At 45.5% G+C, this 23,711-nt stretch overlaps 1 protein-coding gene across 5 annotated transcripts in view; it reads right to left on the bottom strand.

Moving 5' to 3' along the window:
- Positions 1–23,711, bottom strand: part of FRMD4A (FERM domain containing 4A) — a 287,750-nt gene that overhangs the window by 82,644 nt on the left and 181,395 nt on the right. For all 5 annotated transcript variants that reach the window (XM_074827964.1, XM_074827963.1, XM_074827962.1 and 2 more), the window contains exons 3-4: positions 19,474–19,568; positions 12,071–12,163 (exon numbers count right to left, since the gene is read on the bottom strand). In XM_074827964.1, the coding sequence (XP_074684065.1) occupies positions 12,071–12,163; positions 19,474–19,568 (188 nt within the window). The remainder of the gene's footprint in view (positions 1–12,070; positions 12,164–19,473; positions 19,569–23,711) is intronic.

The raw sequence follows: 23,711 nt of genomic DNA, 5'->3' as shown, positions 1-23,711 counted from the left end.
TAGTGCTCCTAACTGTCTTCTGAAGACTTCAAAACAGTTTATTTCCTGACAGATACAACCAACTATGTGCTTACTAGAGTGAGAGAAACATTTTGAGGTCTTCTTCTTCTCCTGAAGTCCTTCTGCTATTATCCCTCCTTCTCCCTCTCAGGAAGAGTTCAAATCAGAAATAAAAGCCCAAATAAAAAAAACAAAAAACGTTTGAATGTAGGATCATGAAGCACAAAATTTAAACTTTTTCTTAACTTGTTTTCTGGTTTCCACTGGGTTTCACCTCCTGTCCTTGAAACTGCCTCTCTTTCTTTTTTTTTGGCAAATAAAAATACACATGGCTTCAGAAATGCAAAAAAAAGATGCCGCATTAAAAAAGGAACCATCTTACTAGATCTGCTCTCTGAGTGCAGCTGGCTTTCCATCTGCTGAATTCATGGAGAAAAATGATAATTTTACACATTCTATGATTCTTGAAGAACCTTCTCTGCTTATCACCACTACCAGTGCTCTCTAAGTTGTGACGGTAGGATCTTTACTTCCAGGGTCAGAAGAAAACAGGAGCATTTATTCCATTTTTGAATCCCAGTGTGAAGGTTAGCCAAAATGCTTTTTGTTTCATCAGATCAAATGACACCATCCTCATCATCACTAGAGGGCGATATTGCGTTTCTTAAGGCTGCAAGGATCTTTCCCAAGGTTTTTTCCACATAGGCACACACCGAGATCATTTTCTGTACAAAATTGAGTGTCTCAGAGCACAGAGCTTGCACATGATACTTCATCTTCACAAAGAAAACCCAATTCTCAAGTGATCTCCAGAGTGGAGAGTGTGCTGGGGAGCTACTGGCTCTCACACATGCACCCAGACAAATGCAAAACATGTGCACCAGGAAATTGGTGCTACTTAAAAGAAAACAGATTTTCAGAGAGAACTCTTATGGGATTTTCTGTGTGGCAAGCTCAGAAAACCCGAACTGGAGCAGACTCCCCTGAATTCACAGCCAGTGCTGCAACAACAGAAAGGGGAGGGAGAGACACGTTTTTTGCACTGATGGTGAATCAGACCTCCTCCTGTTACCACCTTTTCCAAATACGGTGAAGGAAACCGCACTTTACAATGACCAATGTCAGTGACGAAGGAGGCAGGAAGAAGCGTCCAGCTGCTAAGGCAATGAACCAAGCAAAAAATCTGGGTTAAATTCCTGACTTGGACACAGGTTTCCTTCATGACCTTCAGAAAATCATTTAGCTGCTTGGGGCGGTTTTGCTGTGTTTAGAAAATACTCCTCCCTCCTCTGCCCCTCTCTGTCAGTTTTGCCTGTTCAGTTTATAAGCCCTTTCTTACAGCATGTTTCAGGATCATCAGTTTTAAGGGGCAACTCTCAGATTTCTGTTGAGGACTCCCCTGGGAGCAGCATTCCTCCATGTGTGAAGCTGATACATCCAGGAAATAATGGAGAGGCTGGACAGAGAAACTGGCAGTACAATGTGTCCCACACCTCTGCTCCACTACCTACATCTCTTGCAATACAGCCAACGAACAGCTCTGCCTCAAGCAACTCCTACAAGAGGTTCCTTGATAGCCAGCAACTATTGCTATGAGAAATGAGGTGCCCAAAATAAGGGGGAACACCCCACAAGACTTTGTGAGTGTAAAAATCGAAGAAATAATTTTTGAAAAAGTTTAAAAGATCGGCCAATGTTAATCTATTTCTGTATTCCCCATCCCTCCCCACCCCTAGTAACTTATAATTCATCAACTACATTTTCTAAGCATTAATTAAATAGACCAGTGAATATTTTGCTGGGTAATGAACACAAAGTGCCTATCTTGACTGCTCCCTCTCAGCAGCAGGAAAATAATAATGAGTACTGCAGAAGGTATCTTGGAAGTCTTCAGAAGCTGCTGCATCTGAAATGTTTGAGGCTTTTTAGCTGCAAGGACATGTTTCGTACGGATTATATTGCTCTATAGTAAGTGTTGGTTAACTGACAACTTGCTGAGACAGCTTAAGCCCCCTCACACCGTGATGAATGGCAATTCCCATCGTAACCAGCCAAGCACAGACATTTATACAGTGGTGCCTGTGAGAAGCAGCTGTGGAAACTCCCGATCCTTGGGTGATGGGAAACTGGCACTACTGCAATTTCTCCCTTGCATTACACACAGGCCCACCTCCGACTTGCAGCAGGGAGAAATGCCTGACTGGGCCCTGGACTCACCAGTTTGATTAATGGTCGTTCAGGCAATGGAGAATCCCTGGCTGCTGCTGCCAGCCTCATATGCAAGTTGTGTGTGTGCAGATGGGCAAATTTAGCAGTGTTGGGAAGATGCTTGATCACTAGCGCTTCGTCCTTGCCGCAGGGATAGGAGACCTCAGAACTATCTGGGAAACGGCCTCCAAAAGCACCTGAGATGGGGGCGTGCTTGTGGGGACAGTGAGAGCTGAAAGGAGCAGCACTCCCTATTTCCACACACCAAAAGAAACTGTCAAATAAATATTTAGCATTGCTTCTAACACACAGCCCTGGACGTATCCCATCAGCCTGAATTTGGCCATCTATCACCCAGCAGGGACCAGGCTCTGAGCAGTCGTGTTCCTGACTGTGCAAATATACTGTCATAGCATTTGAGATCACAAGTCCATGTGTCTATTTCCAAGCAGAACCTGCCGAGTGGTAAACATATTTCACTGTGGTCTTCAACACAATGATATTTGGGATCATGAACCCATCAAATGGATGTCTTCTCTACTTCAGGTTTAGATCTGTCCTGGGGCAGTGATAGCATCCTACTTCTTGTGAAGCTTGACTCTGGTGGGAACCAGCTAGTCCAAAGGGCTTTTATCCAACAACAAAACCATTTTTTCACCAAAAAGAAACACTCCAACACTCCCATTCTTCTGCCATGGTGTTTTCTTCCAAGAAAATTAAAAGAAAACATTGAAAGGGCTTTGGAAGACCTCAGAAAGGTTTCAGCACTTTGTTTCTCTGAAAAACAGCATCTTCTTGAGGAGTGCTCCTACCAGAAAAAACTGTTATTGAAACTAGAGCCCTGACTAGGACAAAAGGTCCCTCCGCCTTCTGGAGAGCCCAGACCAGGCAAGGGCATAGCAAAGCACTCTCTTGTTACTCTCCTATCAAGCCTCACTCCTCAGAAGTCTTGATGCTTTCAGAGGAAGGCGGTGGGGTGGCCACAGGGGCACAGGAGGCAGCTGGGCAAGGGGCATGTCAATGCGTGTGGCTCTGGTGTGCTGGTACAGTCAAAACAGAGGTGAGCGGTACCAGGCAGTGATGGGGAGGCCAAGGATGGCACTGAGGATATTTGCTGCTGGTCAAGGTGACCGTGACGGTGACCACAACTGATAACATTGTGGCAGTGATTGTTGGGTGAGTTCCTGCCCTTTCCAAAGGGCAGGAGGTGGGGACTCAGTATTGGCAAGGGGGGGTACCTTCCCTCCAGCCCTGTGGTACTGCTTCCATGCAGGGAGGCAGAACATCCTTCTTGGGCCTATTAAGAATAGGAAAGGGGAAAAATTCCAGAATAACAGTCCCAAGTGGCTCTTCTGTCCCCTGGTGAAAGCGTTATTTTTCCCATGAAAAAGGAAAATAAAGGGTAAAACCAGATTTCATGGAAGAAGTCAGAATGAAGCAAAAGGATTTTGGTTTGGATGTGCAATCACCTTCCCTGGTGTTTCCTCCTGCCCTGGGTGGGAAATGCGCTCAGACACAAGAGAAAGGATTGAAATGGGCAGAGGTGTCTCCTGTGTCCTTCCCAGCTGGCTGACTCCATCCTGGTTAGGATGCAGGACAGAGCTGTCAGCAGAGCTCGGTGGCTCTGTCAATGGACTGCCTCTTATTTCATGATTACAAAGCAATGGATAAAGGAGAAGACCCCTTTTCTGCCTCACCCATCCTGGGGTCTGGCTCATTATCCCTCACCATGTCATTCAAAACCTCAGAGGATAATTTGAAAAATATGAAGTCATTTGCTAAGCAGGAAAAGAAAAATCACATGCAGTGGTATAATGGACTTAAATGCAGATGTCATTATGTCCAGTGTCTCATGCTAAATGAGTATTCTGAGCAGCTCAGGCTGCAGAGCTCCTTTTATGTTCAGCCCTGTTTGCTAATAGTCATGGGTGCACACTTTTATGTGCTGACACTTAAAGCAGACAATGGTCATGCTAAATAGTTGGCCTGTTAAGTAATCAGCCAGGAATGAAAATCAGCAGCGCTAAAAAGCTCCATTTACCTCCCCTTCTGCATTCATTTTGATTCTGATCCCATGTCCTGTCCCCTGGGCTTGTGCCGTGCTCAGGGCCGGTTAGTCCAGCACCTGGGTTTGGTATGCAGGGGACAAGGACGCAGCAGGAGAGACCTGTGTCAACTTTTAACTCATTGCAAGGAAGCCACAAAACTGAAGGTGAACGTGAGTCCAGGAATACAGAGAAATGCAGCTAACAAAAGAATAAAGATGTGGGTATTGTTTAACCTGAGCCTGTTTCCTCTCTCTTTCCCAGTGGCTGTACTATACTATGAAGCTGTTTGCACCTTTACCTACCACCCATCCATTCTCCTCAGTGTTTGTAAGAGGTTGGCCCATAGAAGTCCCAGAAAACCATGTGTTTTGGGGATATTTGCTCATTCCTATGCCTCATCTTCTCCATGTACAAAATACTAAGGGATCTGCTTTGGAATATATAGAGACCAGCTCTCTTCCTCTTTTCCAAGCTGTACATGCTGGGGGTCTTTGCAAACCGCAGAGTGCTCCAGTATCAACATAGAGAAGGGAAGGATCCAAGGTGGTAACGCAGGCACGTTCCTCCACCATGTTTGGGGGTACACTGTCTTGCATAGCACCATCCCTCAGTATTTGTAGAGTGTCTTTCATCTGAGGATCTTGAACAATTTTAGGAATAGAAATCCCTCTAGCCATTCCACCATGTTCTCAGCAGCACATGAAGGTTTGATTCAGCTGTGAAAGCTGACATGGGCTTTACTTACTCACTGGCTCTACCCCTTTGTTCAATGCCATGGCGATGGGACTCCTCATAGCAGACCTTTCTGCTTACTTCACTGATGACAGCAAATCACACCCACTGGTGTAAGGTATAAATGCACAGATTGCAATGAAAATGGAAACAATGTCTGCATGACTTTGACCCAGTCAGAGAATCTCTGTGTAGGCATTGACATAGGTACTGCTGCTTGATCCAAATTAGGTACAAATCCTACACTGACAGCATCCATCATTTCTGCATAGTACCTATCATGCTGTCTAAATGCTTCCCAAAATTAGACAAGACAATGCTGCCAGCATCAACACATTCAAAATGCGGCTCAAAACAACAAATTTTTAGAAGGCTGCTTTTTCTTCCCCCTTGGGTGGCTGAATGGAAAAGAAAAACAACTTATCCCCTTCTCTAAACACAGCTCACTTATACAAATACATTCCCAGTTAAGCAGAAAACAGAAATGATGTTATGGGACTGAAGAGCCAGACTGCTATTAAGATGTGTGTATAATGGATGGCTTAGCTCAGAGCTGTGTGCTAAGTAGCAGAGCCCCATTAGTTCCCTTCCTCAAGCAAAGGTCAGTTTTCACACAAGTAAATCTTCTGACTGGACAGAAGTTTCTCATATCTCTAAAGAGACTCTGAGGAGGAAAGCCTCCCCGCAGGCAATTTATTACACCTTCCCCCTGGTGAACAGAGCAGGGGGCCACCCTGAGAAGGCTGCAATAAATTGTCTGCAGGGAGCCTTGTCTTCCAGCACAAACAAGGTCTGGGCAAGTGTATTTATACACTGCGGCTGGGTGGGAGGAGGGGGGTTGCAGGGCTGCTGGCTTTTGGGATCTTCCCGCTTAGCGTACACACAGCTGATGCACACCAACCAGCAAAACACACGCTGTACAAAGAGATCTGGGTTATGGCACAGCTTTGCTGGACTTTATAGACAGAGCAGCTCACAGCAACCCCTGAAAGCAGCTTGGTTGGGCTGGGCTGGTTATGTGCGTTTCATATTCTGATTTCTGCTATTGTTTCTACAGCACCCCAGCAGTGCATGGAGCTGTAGAGATACAATGTGAGCAGGAGATGGCTCTTTGTCTCCCCTTATGTGTAGCATAAATTGCCCGGGAGCTTGATGCGGGGAGTTACAGGCTCAGTGTAGGTAGTGAGACCAGATGAGGGAGACAGCTGGAAGGAGGTCAGAGAAGAGATGGCTAGCCACAAGGATGAGGACGGAGCACGCCAAGGCACTGAAATCTCAGGGCAGTTCCCTGAACTCTCCTGGGATGATTGAGCTCCATGGCAAGATGGGGTCCAGCACTGCCCTCCTTGTAGCTCCCCTTGCAGCGGGGTCTGCAGCTGACCAGGGAAGAGCAGAGGAGCAAAGTAATTTGTGTATATATGATTTTTCTCCAGCATCTTCTCCTGGGTGTTAGCAGGTGAGATGAAGCATATCCATGGGTGGGAGCGAACTCTGCCACTTCTCTCCCTCTCCCCTGGATACAAAATTTATGTATTTGATAAACTCCTCGGGCCCCTCTCCTCAGTTTCTGTAAACCCCTGTCTCACACCCTGGGGCAGAGAGGGGGTGCTCCTTCTCCCTCCTCAGAGGGGAGAGACAGGAGCTGGTGATTCCTCATTCCCTGCCTGAAGCAAAGAGGTGGAGCGCCACATACCCCTCTCTGGTGGGCAAAACTGTGGATGGAGAAACAGCCCATTACGTGGGAGACAAATAAATAGCTCTGGTTAATTTAGTGTGGTTCTATTCCGCTCTTCCTGCCACAGCAGGCTGCTGTCATCACCACCCCCTAATCTAATTTCTCAGAGAAGCGAAGCTGAGTGGAATTGAGTGGCACACACAGCCATGGTGTGCTGGGATTGCCACGTGGGTGAGTTGGGGAAGCTGGGAGCAGGATGCTATGAATCTGCACCCCATACGTGTCTTCTGGCCAGTGTGGGAGACAGTAATTCATTTCAGCAACAAGTCGTAAGGTCCGTCTAGTCCTGGAAACAATCCACATTAGTAACAACTGTCTCCCTTCCAGGGTCAAGTGTTTCCAAATGGTCTCCTGCTTCTTTTATTTTTAACATTAGTCCTTTTCTAATGGAATATGGGTTTAAAGACTGGATATAAAGGAGAGCTGAAAAACTAAAATAGCAGAAGGCCTCATTAGCAGCTGAAATCTGGTGCAATTCCATTCAGGTAGTCAGGCAAAGCCTTGTAGATGGAAATGCCTCCTCAGCCCTGGCTGTGCCAACCCTGTTTGAAATAATATTCTGAATTTATAGGCTGCCCTTGATGCACACAGACAGGATTCATCTGGTGAAAAGAGGTAGCTACAATGTAGATGCCTACATCTGAGCAGGGGTCTCAGGTCAGAGAAGAGACATAGGTATTTTAGACTGCAATTTACTGAATTCCAAAGCAGTCATCTAAAGTAAGTCAGATGCATTGTTCCTGAAAAGTGCCAATTTCTTTCCAGTGGCTATACAGGGAGGCTGCGCTAATTAGCCTTGAGATAGAGCTGTCTACCAGGTAAACATTTCAGGTTTGCTGTCCTGAGTCCCATCTCAGACATCTGTCCCACCTGCCTCAGACCTGGACCACCGCCGGTGCACACAGAGCTACTTCTTTCAGGTTAAAGGAAGCAATGACTCACGTGAGCTTTGCATTCTGTGTTTCAGTGCTGGTCTCTTTTTTCTGTAGTAACTCTGGTAACCTGGTGAAATGTCTGGGCTCAATATTGAGAGTCCTGAGCCCCCATGGCTCCCACGCTGACTTCAGCCTAGCCAGTACATATGAACACATGCCAGACATTGCTGGACACAGGCATTCCTTCGTGGGAATACTGCCGGGCCATAGATACAAACTCTGCCCCACAGTGTATATGAGTATTGAGGATTTATTTCACATTTTTTTCCAAGCCTTTCTGAAAGAAAAGCCTTTCCACGTGAGGGATGTTTTGATTTAGCGTGACGACTTCTGCAGTGAGTTGTCACTGTTCAGCTGGTGGAGCTACCCTGAGAACACACATATTTGTTCCTGGGAAAAGATCCACCAGTGAAGTGAATTTTATTTGCTGAGCTTGTTCATATAAATTAACAGCATGACAAACATCCAGAAGATAAAGAGATCAGACCCATGCTGGTGGTTCCCTAGCTGAGCATTGCTAATCCCACAAGGCCATTGTTTGAGGATGAGAATTCACTGCAAAGCCTGGCCAACTTTGCTTTCCATGAACAAACAGCACGTCTCTGCTCTGGTCCTCTCTCACCTCGAAGATTTACACAAAGGGGGTAACTTTGCCTTCCTTCTCCTGCCTCTGTGAGTCAGAGCAAAATGCTTCCTTCCCTGCCAAAAATATAGCAACCTTTATCTGAACCCCTGCTAGTTCTCTTTTCCTCTGACCTCCTTGCTGCCTGCCTGGGTCTCCACACTTTACCTGCCCTTTGCCATGCACTTTGTGTTGTGAGGTACAATTTCACTGCCCTCTTCCCGTCTCAAAACACCTCTGTAAAATCAACTAGTCGAGCACCCTTTGCTTCTCCCAGACCTTAGCTGTGACTCTTATCTGACTTGGTTTATCTGCACTGTAACCCCTCTGAGGCAGGGAATGAGTTTCACCAACAACAAGTGACCAGGGCTTTAGAAAGCCACCCAGGGAAGCTAATTCTAAGATGAGAACTAATATCACTCCCATCCTGTTGCCAGATGTCCCACCTCCCCTGCAAGACACATGGCACTCCCTCTTGCTTTCATGTATGGCTTTAAAGCTATATAAACGGATATTAGCAGAGTCTCATAAAATAACATTGCACAAGAATAGCCATGGGGCGGTTCACAGCTGCCCAGGCAGTTCTGATTGCTTCCTAGCTTCCTATGTTGTTCTCAGTGGAGAGCATCCAAAGAAGCACTAGATGACAACCTGAAGACAGAGATGCTTCAGTTAGCTGTGCAAGTGTACAAGGGCAGAAGCAATTTCTTCTGAACTAATGCTAAGAACATCCTTATAAAATCATCCTTCTTTGACACAGTGCTGTGAAATTTTTGGTCTTTGATTACAGAAGAGAGTAAAGACACTGGACATCAATGTTCAACAATGTCAAACCCCAAGGAAATATGTGTCAAAAGATGAAGCTTCAACAGTGCTGCAGAGATTTAAATAAGGGAGGAGAATTTCAGGCTGCAAAGCTTGTGAAACTTCCTATTTTCAGCACGGTTCTTCCAAGAAGCCTCTGCTTAAAAAGGCATGCTTCCCTTTAAATGTACTTTTAGAGCAATCTAAAAACTATGCATCTTTGGTGGGCATGCTGCCCATCAACATTGCTGCAGGCATGTTAAGGGTAAAAACAATTTGATGGTCACATAAAAGGTGAAAATGGTTCCTCTGTAGCTTCTCCTCTTCACAAACTACCATTTACTGTTCTTGCCTGAAGCTTCATGTCTTCAGTAGTTACCCAGTGCGGTTGAATTGTACTTTTACTGTGACTAGAGGGAAAACCCCACATGATTACTAAATCCTGATACAGTAAACAGATTTCTCTGTAACGAACATCTGGCACATCCAGTTACTTGTATTACTATCTCCCCAATTAGGACCCCCAGCACCAACCTAATCTTTCTCAGCTGCAATGCTTGAGAGAGGTAATGCCAGAAAGGGATCTGCAAACACAGGCAAGCCTTTACCAATTATATAGTAGGTGTCATGGGCACCCAGTCCCTTAAAAATTAACACATTTTTAATTAGGTATGGTACAGCATTAATTATTTCTGCTTTCTACCTCACGGCAGCAGGGGAGAGAGAGGGAGCATTCTGTTTATGGTATGGATATGGATGGCTCTGCAAGCCCCTGTGAAGTCCTTTATCAACATAAAACCCTGTCTGTAGGTGGGTCTCCTCACAACCTTTCCTTCAGCCTTGCTTTAGTTCCCAAGCCCGAACTGGAAATGCTGGTGACAGATACACGAGGCCTTTCCAACTTCAGCCAGCTGTCCGGAGTCAATTTCTTCTCAATTGCTTTCTGCTCAGATCAGATTTGGGGATGGACATGGGAACTCTTTAAGTGCTGGGAAACTTTTTCAACTTCTTGCCAGCATCTGACATAAATAGAGGAAGAAAACCAGTAGAAAAGCCATGGTAAGTTAATGCCCATTCCTTACTCTTGAGGCATCTGGCCTTCCAGTCCATTTCAAATTGTAACTCAGTGTGACAATCCACTCATTACTACCACAAAAAAAAAAAAAAAAAGAGTACAAGCCCATAGTCAGTCTAGTTTTCACACACTCGCTTTTCAGACACTGAATGCTGTCTTTTCCCGTATGGATTTCCTCTATGGATTATGATTCCAGAGCAGGAGAGGTCACTCATTTACTAACTGTTGTATGGATCCATAGTCCTAAGATGTCTCTTGGCTACGATCCTGATAGAATGACTTGTCTCCACTGTGCTGCCAACTTTCATAAGACAATACAGATGGCAACATTTATGCTCATTGAGTGGTCTTTGAAATGAATATGAGAGTGGCTCAGTAGCACCCGCTTTCACACATCTAGCAGTTCCACTCCTAAAATCTGCACTTAGCTCTTGCTCAATCAGAACTTTCCCTGCTCTCTGCGGGCTCCCTGTCCTAGCACAGACTCCTCAATTTGGCTCTGGGCAAGATGCTTGATAACAGAGCTGCTTTGTTCTTCATGAGTTCGGGTTTTTTTTAGTTGTGGTAGGGTTTTTTTGGGGTAGGAGTATTTGTGTGGGTTTTGTGTGTGGTGTTTTTTTTTTAAAAAATTTGCCTAAAAGTCTAACACTTTTGCAGAAGAGCACCAACAGTTTTGTGTAGTTCTAAGCGCAGGTGCTTCTGGATTGCATACACTGGAAATGTTCAGCTCTGGATCTACCCTTATGGTTTGAAGCACCCAAAATGTAGATTAAGCTCTTCTCTTGGGAGACACCAGGCCAGTTCTGGAGTGATGGGGCTTTGCACAGTCTTGATTTGTCCTAAGATATATCCACCACTAAATATGGGGACATAACAGAACAAAGAGTCTCTTCTTTTTAGAAGCCTCCCTTGTAATTGAAGTTAAATGAATGACAATCACTATGTGGGGGAAGAAAGCTTCACAAAAGGGAAGAAACTCAAAAGTAGGTCTTAATTTTTTTGTGGATACTATGGAATGAATGAGAGTGATGTCAGATGTAATATAACACTGGTGTGGAAAGGCTAACAGAAAAAGACACAATAACACTGCACTGGCCAGTTCTAGACATGAGCTATCCATTAAAAGTAAGTCAAAACTATCAACTTCATTTTGCACATATGCCACCCCAAACCCCAGCCTCTCTCTGCATTTTTTAAATCTGCAAGAGCAAATTTGTCTTCTCGGAAAATACCTCCCTTGGAAGCAAAGACACTGTGTACACAAGAGCACCGGCAGCTTCTAGCAGCTTCCAAACACTAACAGATCCTTGCAAAATTCCCAGATGAAGAGAAATTGTCCCAAACTGCCATAATCTTCATTAAAACCTTTCTAGTATGGTCCAGTCCTATCTATGTTCTATGCCCATGCAGAAGCCAAGTGGTTGCCATCATTTGCTATTTGTGGGTAATTCATTATACTGTTATATCGTTGAGTCCAGAAGGTAAAAATGACAGAGATATACTGGGATTAATTTGGTCCCTGACATAAAGCACACCCTGGGCATAATCCAGAGGAAACGGATGGCTCACCAGTGAGGAAGCAAGTGTTTTCCCTCCAGGTGACTGGCTCAGGTTGGTTATCCTGGCAGCAAGAGGTCTTTGTTCTGCAGCCATACCCAGCTTGGACTTCCCAGGAGTTTAAAACCCACAAATAAAAATGTAAAGACATAATAATCTTGCCCTCATACAAGGTTTCTCTGTGGGCAGCTATGGGTTTTAGTGTTAGAGCTCAAAAGAAACCTCTGTAAAAGTGTTTGTTTGTCCACAGGTATTTCTACAGCGTGAGAAACCAACAGCCTCATTTCCTGGCCTCTAGGGAACAGGTTGTCCACAGGTGTATCCCATGGGAAGAGCTTGCCATCACGCACTTACCTGACACAAAAGTACAAAACAACAGGTCCTGACTTTTTGGGGAAGTCATGTTCCAGCACCCGGCGGTCCAGCTGAAGCCAGTTCAAGTGTCCCCTGGCAAGAGAAGAGATAGTTTTGAGCCCGGCACCAAAGAAGTTTCTCGCTACAGATGGCAATGAGGTCTGAGGTGTTACAAAAGATGAACTGAAACGCATGCTATTTGCCCTCGGCTATTGCATGATATTTGAAAAACACACAATAAATGTTTGAGAAGCGGAGGCGATATCATCCTGGCAACTTTTCAGTCTGGGAATCGAGCTGCTAAAGTTCAATCTGTCAGGGTGAAAGCTGGCAGCACCGAGCAAGTGGGACAACCCAAAATGTTATGAGCTTCACCTTTTTATTAGAACCCCCTGGAGCAGTTGTATCATTAAAAGTCTGTCAAGATTTTCATTAGAAATTCTTATTGTTAAAGAGTTTCCACAACGCCTGCAATATTTCACTCAAGGCTAAACCTGACTCTACAGCCTCAGACAGTTTATTTACCACCCACATGCCTGCAATAGCCTCTCTAGGTTTGCCCAGGCTTCGTTTTTCCTCCTTCAGAGAGCTCCTGAAAAACAGCTGCTCCATGAAGCGTTCCAGCTCCAATTACCACATGCTGCTTTCCTTTTGCCTAGATGGTACCTGTCGCTATTATTTTCTCCTATAATTTATCCATTCGTGCCTTGCTGCTGGAAGGTTTCCTGGGCAGGAGCTCTGTTCTTTGTCACGTTCCCCACACTGTAGAGCGCTGTGTGCATGTGAGAGGTACTTTATAAATACCATTATTTATATTACAGGGGCATCTCTCTCCCCAGCTGAGATAAAGGCCCTGTTAAACTAGGCACTGTGGAAATACACAGGGTGAAATTCAGGCCCCACTGAAGTCGGCGGGAATTTTGCCATTGCCTTCAGTGATGCTAGGGCTGCATCCTGTGAGTGTTTTGCTATTGATTTCAGTCAGACCACATTTCACCCAGAGGGAGAGGCAGCCCTCGCCTTCAGCATTCTGCTGTCTAGACAAGCAAGGGGAGACAGAATTGAAGTGAGTCAGTCAGCTGCTGTTTCACATGGGCAGCAATGATACAACCAGGAGCAGTCTGAGGTGTATCAAGAAGGAATACAGAGCCCTGGGAGCAGTGAAGGGACTATGGAGTGCAAGTAGTTTTTTCATCAGTCCTCCCAGTTAAAGGGAAGGGGTTTGAAAGGGCCAGTTGAATCTGCCAAATCAACACATGGTTACGGGACTGGTGCCACAGCCAGGGGTTCGGCTACTCTGGGACCATGGGACTCGCTTTGAGAAACCTGGTCTACTGGGGGCTGATGGGGTCCATCTGTCAGAGAAAGGGAAGAGCATCTTCAGTCATAGGCTTGCCAAGCTGGTGAGGAGGGCTTTAAACTCAAGTTGCCAGGGGAGGGGAACTGCAATCCATCCCACCCCTACCTGTTTGATGCCAGTGCCAGCAATAGATGCCCAGAGCCTGGAGAGAGATCACAGGTCAGCAGGAGAGTGCCTGAAGAGCAGCACGAAGGAATTCCAGCCACTCCAGCCAGTCAGTCAGCTTCATCGGGCCCCAACTTAAATACCTAACTGGTCTTGTTCTCAGCAGGCTGGGCATGCAGCATGATGCGGTCTCCTTCCATTATTTCTGCTGCTGGGATGCAGTCACCCAGTACTAGTGTGGGATCTCTGCATTGTGCCCTGCTGTTCAGCACAGATAAGTACTTTAACAAGGCTTGTTTTTTAGAAGACAGATGCTGTAATCTGTCAGAAAACAAGCCCCACTGAAAAATTCTCAGGCTGGGTACCCAAAAATTAGAGGTGTCCGCATTTCCCACTGCATCCACCTTCTTGAAATCTCTCCTTTTTCCTAATTTTTTTGTCCTGAAGTGCTGTTACATTTCTTTTAACAGAACTCAGGAAGGCTGAAATTAACTGTGAAGGCCACAGCACACATGGGGATTGAAACTAGACATGCTCACCCATTCCTAGCCAAAGTACAAAACAAGCATTTAACGGTGTAGGCCAAAGTACAAAACACTGTCAGAGCAAGGAAAAGCCACAGTAACCCTGACATCCTATCCTGAACCTGTCCGGCTGCATTTGTATCACCAAAGTAGCAGCCACCAGCAGCTGATGGCGTTACACACCCGTTCCCACTGAGACCGATTTGTTGACAATGGACTTAGTGTCTACCTTTATGTTTATTCAACAGAAACGTCTGGGTTTGCCTAACATGTACAATGAAGGGTTGAGAAGCCATGGTGCACAGAACAATAATTCAAGGTATTTTTTATTTTGAAAAGACTTGCTCTTTTCATTCTCACTGCATTTTAACTTGAGAAACTGATATAATCAGTACAAAAAGAATATATGCATATACATATGCATACCAGGTCACACATTTACGTTGCACACATGCATAGTTGTGTGCACTGAATAACACATTTAATTGCCACCGAGATTTTGCGTTGAAGAGTTTCATTACTCTCATCTGCATGGAGCTTAAATCCAAAGAACCTTCAGAGGAGGAAGGTCACTTAAATCACTGCCAGGAGCTAACTGCTCACTGTACTCAATTACCACTTATAATCTTTCATTGCTGAGAGCTTCTGCACTGCAGATTGTCACCTAACTCCTTGTTTTCAAGTGTGCATGTGTGGCATGTAGAGAACAGCAGTGAACAGTCACTGGCATCTGCCTGTGAATGTCGTCTATTGGGGAGCCAAACTCCAATGCTGTTACACCACAAAACGCTTTGCTCTGGAAGCTGTCTTCCTGTCTTCAGCAGAACTATTCATGGACCACAATCCCATGTAAGACAGAGAAAAGGATGGGCATATAACCCTAGGCATGTAGTGATCCTGACAGTTTTCATGGACCAATTTAGGCAGCTTGCACTGGGATCCCATTCATACATGCTTGTATCTAGCTGGATTTCCTTCACGGTTCAATTTAGAGACACAAAGTAGCTTTTGTTTCATTATCACCATTGATTTGTTCATTTGGGTATTTATATCAGCGTATTCACAAATAATGGTGCAAACTCTTTTGGGTGACCTATAGGGAGGGTGAATATTGGAGGCCAGATCATTTTTCTGTTTGTTGTACTCATGTTGGCAGTTAAACTGATGTGTCAATAACAAATACATAATCACTTTTAGAAAAAGAAACTGGGTCCGTTTAGGTTACAGACTGAGTATGGATTTTGGTGCCCAGGGTTCATATTGTTGATTGCATGCAGTAGTTCTGTTTTATTTTATCTGGGCTTTCAGTAAAGAGTCGTACATCAATGAATACTTTGCCTGCAGGTGGTTCTGTTTATACAGTTTTCCTAGTTAGTGTCCAGTTTTCTGAAAAGTGGATTCACATTGATTTGTGATATAAAGGTATTTGGACTAATAAACCAACTCATGCCCCTTCAGTGTCAAAATCATGTTGAATTGAATTGACATTGAAAAACACTGATTCCCATAATAGAAACCATATAAACTATTTTACATTTCCATCAATCACGACAAAAACAAAAAAACCCTTTAAGCTCACAGATTTCCTCATTTAAGGTCTTAATCCTTCAGCAGAAATACTTTTGAAGGCGCTGCAAAGCTCAGGGAGCTCTATGAGTGTAACTATACAGATTTTGCAAAACAGTGGACTTGGTGACAAAGGAACTGGTCTTAACATCAGAGCAGGACATTATTCTGAGAGCTGCAGTCTCCATTGGACTGGCTGTTCAACCAGGACATGGGACACCTGGTCCCTCATTTTGGCTCTGCCACATGGCTGCAGGGTAGAAATAGTCTTCCCCCCAGTTCCCAGAGGTGAGACACTATTCCAGGGAAGAGTGGTACCCTGCTCTTCCCTGGCCATCCCCTTGGCCATAGGATCCAGGGCTGAGCAAGGGCACTCTCATCATGTCAGTATAGTCTCTAGCACAAGTGTAACACAAATAATGGGGGCCTCAATGCCTTGCAGTTTTTATCCTATATATTAGCTAGATGAAGAAGCTGCTCTGCGGGTTCTCCTCTGGCGAGGGAGCAAAAGGGTTTGGATCAGCTTTTGGTTGGACCCATGGAGATGGGGAGCTGTGAGGTGCAAAAGTAGGTAGTTCTCCGTGGAGCAGGTGACTCACACCTAAGGATAAGTAAAGGACGTGGAAAATCTGTCTGTGGCCCAGATGGGGCGTCTGCGGCTAACAGAAGGGTAATCCTGACCACTTGCTCTCAGTGAATCTGGAAGAGCTGATGCCAAGGGGAAGTGCAGTTAGAGGAGATTCATAATCGGCTGAACTAAAAAAAAACCCCACCTTTCCCCATTCCTTTTCACTCTTAATCAAGCAGCATATAGCTCTTCTGGCTTCATGTGAAGCTTGGCGCCATGTGCTGTACGACACCCTTTTGACCTGTGCTCTCCCACAGTTAATGGCTCACACCATAAAGCGTTCCTATGATCATTAAAATAGGAGGCGTTATTCTCTCCTCCATAATAGTCTGACAATCTAATTTTAGTCACGCTGAATGCAGTAATGACCCTATATTATCACAAGAAACTATTAAGTTGCCAACGCAAAGGTTGTTCCTATTGATTTTCTTCTTAGGTTGTCATGATAGAGCACAACTAATGAATGGAAATCCCCAGTCCAAATAATTTCTAAATAAATTACTCTGATAGAGCTTTTACTCTTAAATAGAAGAATTGATTTAATACTTTAGTGGCTTTTCTTCTTACTAAACTTGCAATTTAGCCAACCCCAGACTACATTTATGAACCAGGCTTGATCTGTTTTAGCTGGTTATGAGTTCCCTTCAAGTAAGGCACATGGAAACAGTGAAGAGTGAAGAGAATGAAATCCCTGAGGGCCTGCATCACAGAATTAAAGGGTTGTTTCTTTTTGTGGTCTGTATCAGCTATAGGGCTGTGTGAGGTGCTCTGCAAACATACATTAAGAGACTGTTTTTCATCCTTTTTGAAGAAAGGATTTTTTTAAACTTCCATTTCATATTGCAGGTTAAGATCTGTCATATAGACAGCCCAGTTTATTTTCTGAAGGCGACATGGGACATCTATTTCCAAGACCCAGTCCAATCCCCCAAGTATATATTTTTTGGCTGTGTTCAGTCAAATAAAACAATTGCTGTATTCAAAGCTTCTTACAACTGAAGAGGAAATATTTTTGTCAAGGTTATTTTCACAGCACCGAAGTAGCCTCAATGCAAAGGTCAGACTCACTATGGGACAATAGAAGGACTGCAGACCAAGCTTCATATCAGCTAGGATTTACTGGGATGTTTCTGGGTTGTTTACTAGATTTAATGAGGGTGTCCCCAAATCTTCATCTGGGGTGGCTGAGCATTTCCTAAAATGAACCCTGCTCCATCTTGACTACAGGTCAAAATGTGACCAAGTGAGTGGATGCCATCACCTCACCCTTTGAAATCCTGTCCAGGATTGCAGGATGCACATCCACCTGCAGCTGCTGCACATCTTTTAGCACTGCCTCGACAGCCTCTGTCAGCTTCTTGTGCTTCCTCCCATCACTAACCCAGATCTCTGCTCACACTGCTCCGTGTTAAACCTGGAGGCCTCAGGGGAGGCTGGGCTCTCTCTGATTGCTGATACCTCCTCATTAGCTTCCCTTGCACTCCCAAGGGAGCCCTGCGCCCACTCAGCTGCGCCAAGAGCTGGGACTTGCTCAGCTGCTATCTGGTTGCAGTCTGACATGTGTTTCTCTTTTTTAACCTGTGCTGTTAGGGCTGTTAAGGGAACATTTTAATCTCTTAGTCTACTTTGGCTTCCCGGCATGGCTTTCCTGCCCCTCTCAGACATCACCCACTGAGTAACTTGCTCTCTCCAGTAAGAAATAACACCTTGGTGAGGAGCAATTTCCTCCTTCTGCCTAATAAATTGCCAGTGCCTTCTGCTGTTCCTCCTCTGAGGACCAGTCTCATAAACTTGTGTTGGGTTGGAGATCTCTTACAGGGCTGAACTTCTCGTGTCAGTGAGATGGGATGGATTCTGGGATCTCCTCTGATTCTGTTCCTGCTTCTGCACGTGCCTGATGCCCAGCATTCCTCTATCCTGGAAACTGTGTCCTGAGATGGATTCAGGCTGCCCAAGGCAGGCACTTGCCAAAGGAACTGGCTCTAGATGCATGATCACTGCTGAGATAAATGTGGATATGTTCATGCAATTATGCAGCAGCCTCTGATTACCTGATCCCGAATCATTATTCCAGCAGATAATTTACATTTCCCTGCCACTTCAGCAGGAGAGCGGAGCTGGCTCATGACAACAATACTGCTGACTCAGCTGTTCTAGGAACATAGCATTGGCTTGAAATTCTTGGTTTTTTAAAACAATATAGGTGTGGGAAGCCTCTTCCTGATTAATATACAAAAACAAACCCTATTGCAAACCAAGGTGGAATATGGTGGGTACACATACGAGGCATAGTCCATATGCTGAGGACAGTCTAACTACAGAGAGAAAACAGGCAGCTGGAAACAAGTAGCAGGGACTGTGCAGTAGCACTGAAAATCACAGTCTAGGACTAATCATAGCACTTGGCAGACCTTTAGTGTTTCTCCAGTGCTAATTTTATACTTGCCTTTTAAACAGGGGGTAGAAATGGCCTGTCTTGAGACAAAACCTCAAATTTTGTGGTAATACTAGGACTCTGTGAGCTGGGGTTCAAGGCAAACAACCAACATTGCCTGAGGTGATGGCAGTGCCAGGGTCCCATCCTTTAGTTTAGCTCACTCATAAGGCTGTTCTGTGATTCCTGGTAAGGTCACATGCTTTCCACAATGGAAGTTTTATATTTAAAAATGCTTTTCGTTGATGTTAAATTTGGCAATCTTTTCCTTTCCCACACTTTCTTCTTTCCCTTTTTTAAGAAACTCTAATCTGGGATCTAAAACATCAGAAATAATAGAGTACTTTTGTGAGGTTGTGTTTTTTTTTTTTCTTGCCTTGAAATAATTTAGCATTAATTTTAAGCCTGCTTGAGTGAATAAACTAACGCTTTAATTGAACAGTTCTGCCAATCTGTTAACAATTTTGAACCAGCGAGTGGATCTTAAATCCATGATAGCTTAAAATAACCTTTTACCAATGCCAAATGATGCCAACTCTTTGAACATGGGATTAGGAACGGATTGTTACTGCCTCTGTACACCTGTGGCCATGCTGAACTTGCCATGAGAAGCCTCCAGCCCTCTAAAGAAGAGGCAGTACGGGACAGACTGGTGTGAGGTCCACTGCCTCCTTAGACCTTGGTCTAGGACCTTGGGGTACACAGGTCTTCTATGCTGGTCATTTTGCTTAGGACAAAACTGCCAAGGTTTCTTGTGATCTTAGGTCTTTGATTTCTCACACTTACGTTTCATCTGTGAATGCAATTCCGAAGTACTCCTTCTCCTTCAGGTTGAAATGAGATGCCACCAAGTCAAGCAACTCCTTGGCCAAAAGCTTTGGCTGGAAAACAAGAATGAATGAAAGTGATTAATGAGGAGAACTTGGATAGATATGCTTGAAGGTATTCCACTGCTGTTGCTTTTATGTTCCCTCTGGTGTTCAAGCTAAATCTGCAAGCAGCATTAGCTCCGTGAAATGAGCAGTAAGTTTCCCTCCTAAGTAAATACTAAAACCCTGGTGATTCTGACCTCTTCAGTGCTTAATATCTCTGCAGACAGATGATCTACTGCCTGCCAGTGTTCAGATCTACCATGACCAGCTCACTCATGCCTCTCTGATAATTTTAGTTGTTAAAGCTTTTTATCAAGGACCTTTGCAAACATATTTCAGACACCCACTCTCACACACACAGCACAGATATATGCTCATAACACTAAGAAAATACATAGTGCCAAAAGATAGGATGTGACAGAACCAAATGAGAAGTAAATGACAGAACAAAATAGTTTCCCATTCAGTATTACTTGTCATTTAGAGATAAGGATATATCCTCAAATTCAGGCACTTGGAAGGAGAGGAAAGTAACACACACTTTCAAAATACCCTTTGTAAGAGCATAAAAGCTAAGCTCAGAGAAACTATTCACTCCATACAGAGGATGGTGCATTACTACCTTTTCTGCAAAACCTTATTTGACTTTTAAGTCTAATGTGTCCTCCTGTCTCTGAATTTTCATCAGCAATGCTGAGCTCCTGTGTTTCCTACTGGGCTACTGAAGTCTTGCCCATAACAGAGCTCTTGTCCTGACTGTCACTGGTAGGAAACAGGGGTACAAAGGATCCAGGTAGCTGCAGCCTGTGATCCCACATCCTGTAATAGCCCCAAATCCCAGAGCTGCAATGGTTACAGCAGCACTGGCATAGCTGGGGTCAGAGAACTCAACAATGTTCCCTGGTGACTGCTCGTAAGGATTTGGTCTACAAATCTCTGTGCTGCAAGCCTCAGTGAAAATAAAGCTGTCTACAGGCTTGACTGCCCCAATGAGTCTGCCAAGCAGCTGAGTCAGAGTTACCCCAGACGTGAACCTGTTGTTAAATAGAGATGAAATGATAAGGCTGTGCAGAAAATGGGTGGTGGAGACCTGAGAACCCTGCTGTCCTAATTGACTGCTCTGTCCTGTAAATACAAACACAGCTTGTGTTGGAAAAAACCCTGATGTGTACTTAACTCCCAAATGGATTTAAGACTCTCAACCTCTCTCTAAAAATGTCCCTAGACCCAGCACTGTCATAGTATCTGACACAGCTGAGACAAACTTGAAGGATTTTTCCCTGGCATTCATGTGAGCGTTACACTGTCCTCCACCCACCCATCTCCCTGCTATGTCCTAGTGCAGTTACCAGGAATGTCCATACTGCTCCTTTGTGCACCCAACGCAAGGGTGGTTTCTAGGTCATGCCAGCAAAAAAAGAAGCAATAGCTGTGCCTAAATGCAGCACTAGCTTAGAGCAACCTCCAAATACAAGATAAGTTGCTGTGTAGGAGGAACAGCCTGGCAGATAACGAAAAGGTGGGATGTAGCTAGCTTTATTTTAATTCCCAAGTCAGACTCCTTAGGCACAACCTTTGGAGTCTCTGCTATGTCTACGCTGCCTGCTGCATTGCCTTTCACAGACTCCTGAACTAACTCCCACATGGTGCTCAGAGCTGAGTAGACCAGGTGTGGAGCCGTGGTCATGTCCTTTGTCCCCTTGAGTCTCTCCAGGGACTCAAGCAAAGAGCACATCAGCTACACCAGTCTCTTTGGAGACTCCTCAGATACTTCTCTCCTGGCATTGTGCTGGGTGAGATGGACATTCACATCATCCTTGTCTCCCGTAAGATGAACCTCCCTTTGCCGGAGCACTTTAAGGACAAGCTACAATTTGGCTTATGAGGGACCCAGATACTGTGATGAAGGGGATGGTAAGACTGCCAGGTGAATTCAGAGATACATGGGCTCAGTGTAGGTACTTGCTGGGGGGCATTGGATGTGATTTCATCTTAACAACAGACAAACAAACACAAACTTTTGAAGGAGAGAGAGGAAGGGGGTTTTGTGCCTGTCAATGTGCTGTTTGAGAGCCTAAATCTTGTTTTTCCCTCACCCCTGCCCAAGCCACCTGCTCCTTTCTCTCCTGATCTGGCCAAACTCTCTCTGCACCAGAAAGGGATTTCTTCCCAGCCTAGTGCTACCAGAAGAGGAGGGGTGGGAATGTGTGGCCAGTGATGGGTATGGGGAGGGCAGGACTGACACGTCCATGGCCAAGGCCACTGTTGGGGGCACTTGGTGGAAGTGAATCTGGGCATCCCCATGACGGAGTGCACTTCAGGCACAGCGCTGTGTGGCTGGCACTGCCTGGCTCCCAGAGCTCTGGAGTGACTCAGTTACTTGATAAATGAGCAGTTGTGCTGCCAATCAAGGAAGCGAGCCATCAGCCAGACTTGCTGGTGTCCCACCTGAGAGGACAAGGGTGGGGAAAGGTGGTGACAAAGAATGCCTCAAATGCAGCAACATTTTCTCAAGCGTGAGTTAAGCACTTGGGGAGGATAGGTTGAACTTTCATATTTTGCAAGAAAGCAGAACAGAACAATAAATGGCTGATGTGAAACAGGCTGCCTGTGGATAGGGGGAAGTGATGGGTCCCTCGGCTCCAGCCAGCCAGCACTGTCACAAGGGTCACTGGGCAAGGGGTAAAATCCCCTTCTGATGCCGGGCCACATTATGGAGAAGTGATGCCCAGCCTCCCTTGCCACACACACTGCTGCATCCAGCCCCAGGTATCGAGCGAGGAGCAGCACCTGAAAGCACCTGCCTTCAGCCACCCTTCCCAGGCAAGGTGGGTAGATGCAACGTGCTGCATCCTTATTCCTGCTGAGTGAGACCTGGCTGCTGAAAAAGCCATGGAGACATGAAAGCTTTCCCTTCTCTACTGCCCAGTGGCAGCTACTCCTCTCCCAGCACAGCCCTCCTCCTGCCCTCTGGGCTCAGCAGGGCCACGATCTCCGCTGCCCTTGCCGTGGGGCCTCCTCCAAAGCCTGTGGTAGCAGATAAGGCAGGGTAACCCTTTGCCTTGCAAGATAAGGGAAAAGAACAATAGATGCAGACCCAGCACTGGAGCAGTGCCAGGTTAGTTACTAGGCCAGTGTCCCTGAAGAGGTTTACAGCAGTGAAGTTAAGCCCTGCTAGTCCCCTTCAAGATTGCTTTCTGCTCTCCTCCTTAAGCTCTCTGCAAGGTTATTGTCCTTTCCAGTGGGATGACTCCCATGTCTTCCCAACACAGATGGGCAACCTGAGTTTTCAGAGGGGAGAGGAGGAAGGTGTCTTCTCCAGGTGGCAAAGACTCCTCAAGACAAACCTGCACAGCAGGGATAAGGGTAGGAGAACTCTGCCAGGCACGAGCTGGGCTGGCTGAGCTGCAGCCCATCCTGCTGTCTCAGGAGAGACCCATGCGTTCAATGTTAATCTGCTTGCCATTCACAATGGGAACGGCTGAGCAATGACCTCCTTTCATGTGAGCCTCACAGACAAAGAGCTCATTAGCAATGCCTGTGGCAAGTTGTTTTAATTCATTATTAATTTCTGGCCTTCTTTTTCCAGAAGGATATTCATTTTGCGTTAATAAAACTTCTGTCACAGACACATTGAAGGAGATGGGGACTGGTCTCTGAGAGCAGGGAAATCAATAAAAAGTGGGCCCAGGACCTTCTACATACAATATAATGGGATGGTCAGCAAGATAGCTTGTGAATCCCACGGACATAAATCAGGAATAACAGGTGGCATTCAAACCAGAAACCCAGCCGTGTCCTTAATGCTGCAGAGCTGCAGAGCTGGACCATGGTGCAGTGAGCTGCCCAGGCAGCTGCTGAGACCCCTCTGTATCTGTTGCTCTTCTTTTCCTTCCTACCCACACCTTCCTGGCATCCTCCATGGAACCTGCATCAGAAAAAGCAGCCTGGGGGAGCATGTCAGAGCTACAGCTTGGCTGGCCTGAACTTGGGATGGGGTACACCAGCAGAAATCCTTCAGCTGGAGCCGCAAGGGCTGAGCATGCTTTACTGGTGGGGGTGAGTTGTCAGAGCAACATTATTCAACCAAGGTTTCCCCTGCTGCTCCCTCCCGCTACAGGACCTTCTTTACAAAAATGCACACAAAAGCAA

This window comes from Strix aluco, chromosome 5 (genome assembly GCF_031877795.1).
Source record: "Strix aluco isolate bStrAlu1 chromosome 5, bStrAlu1.hap1, whole genome shotgun sequence".
Taxonomy (NCBI): Eukaryota; Metazoa; Chordata; class Aves; order Strigiformes; family Strigidae; genus Strix; species Strix aluco.
This window is presented reverse-complemented; position numbering and strand designations above follow the sequence as displayed.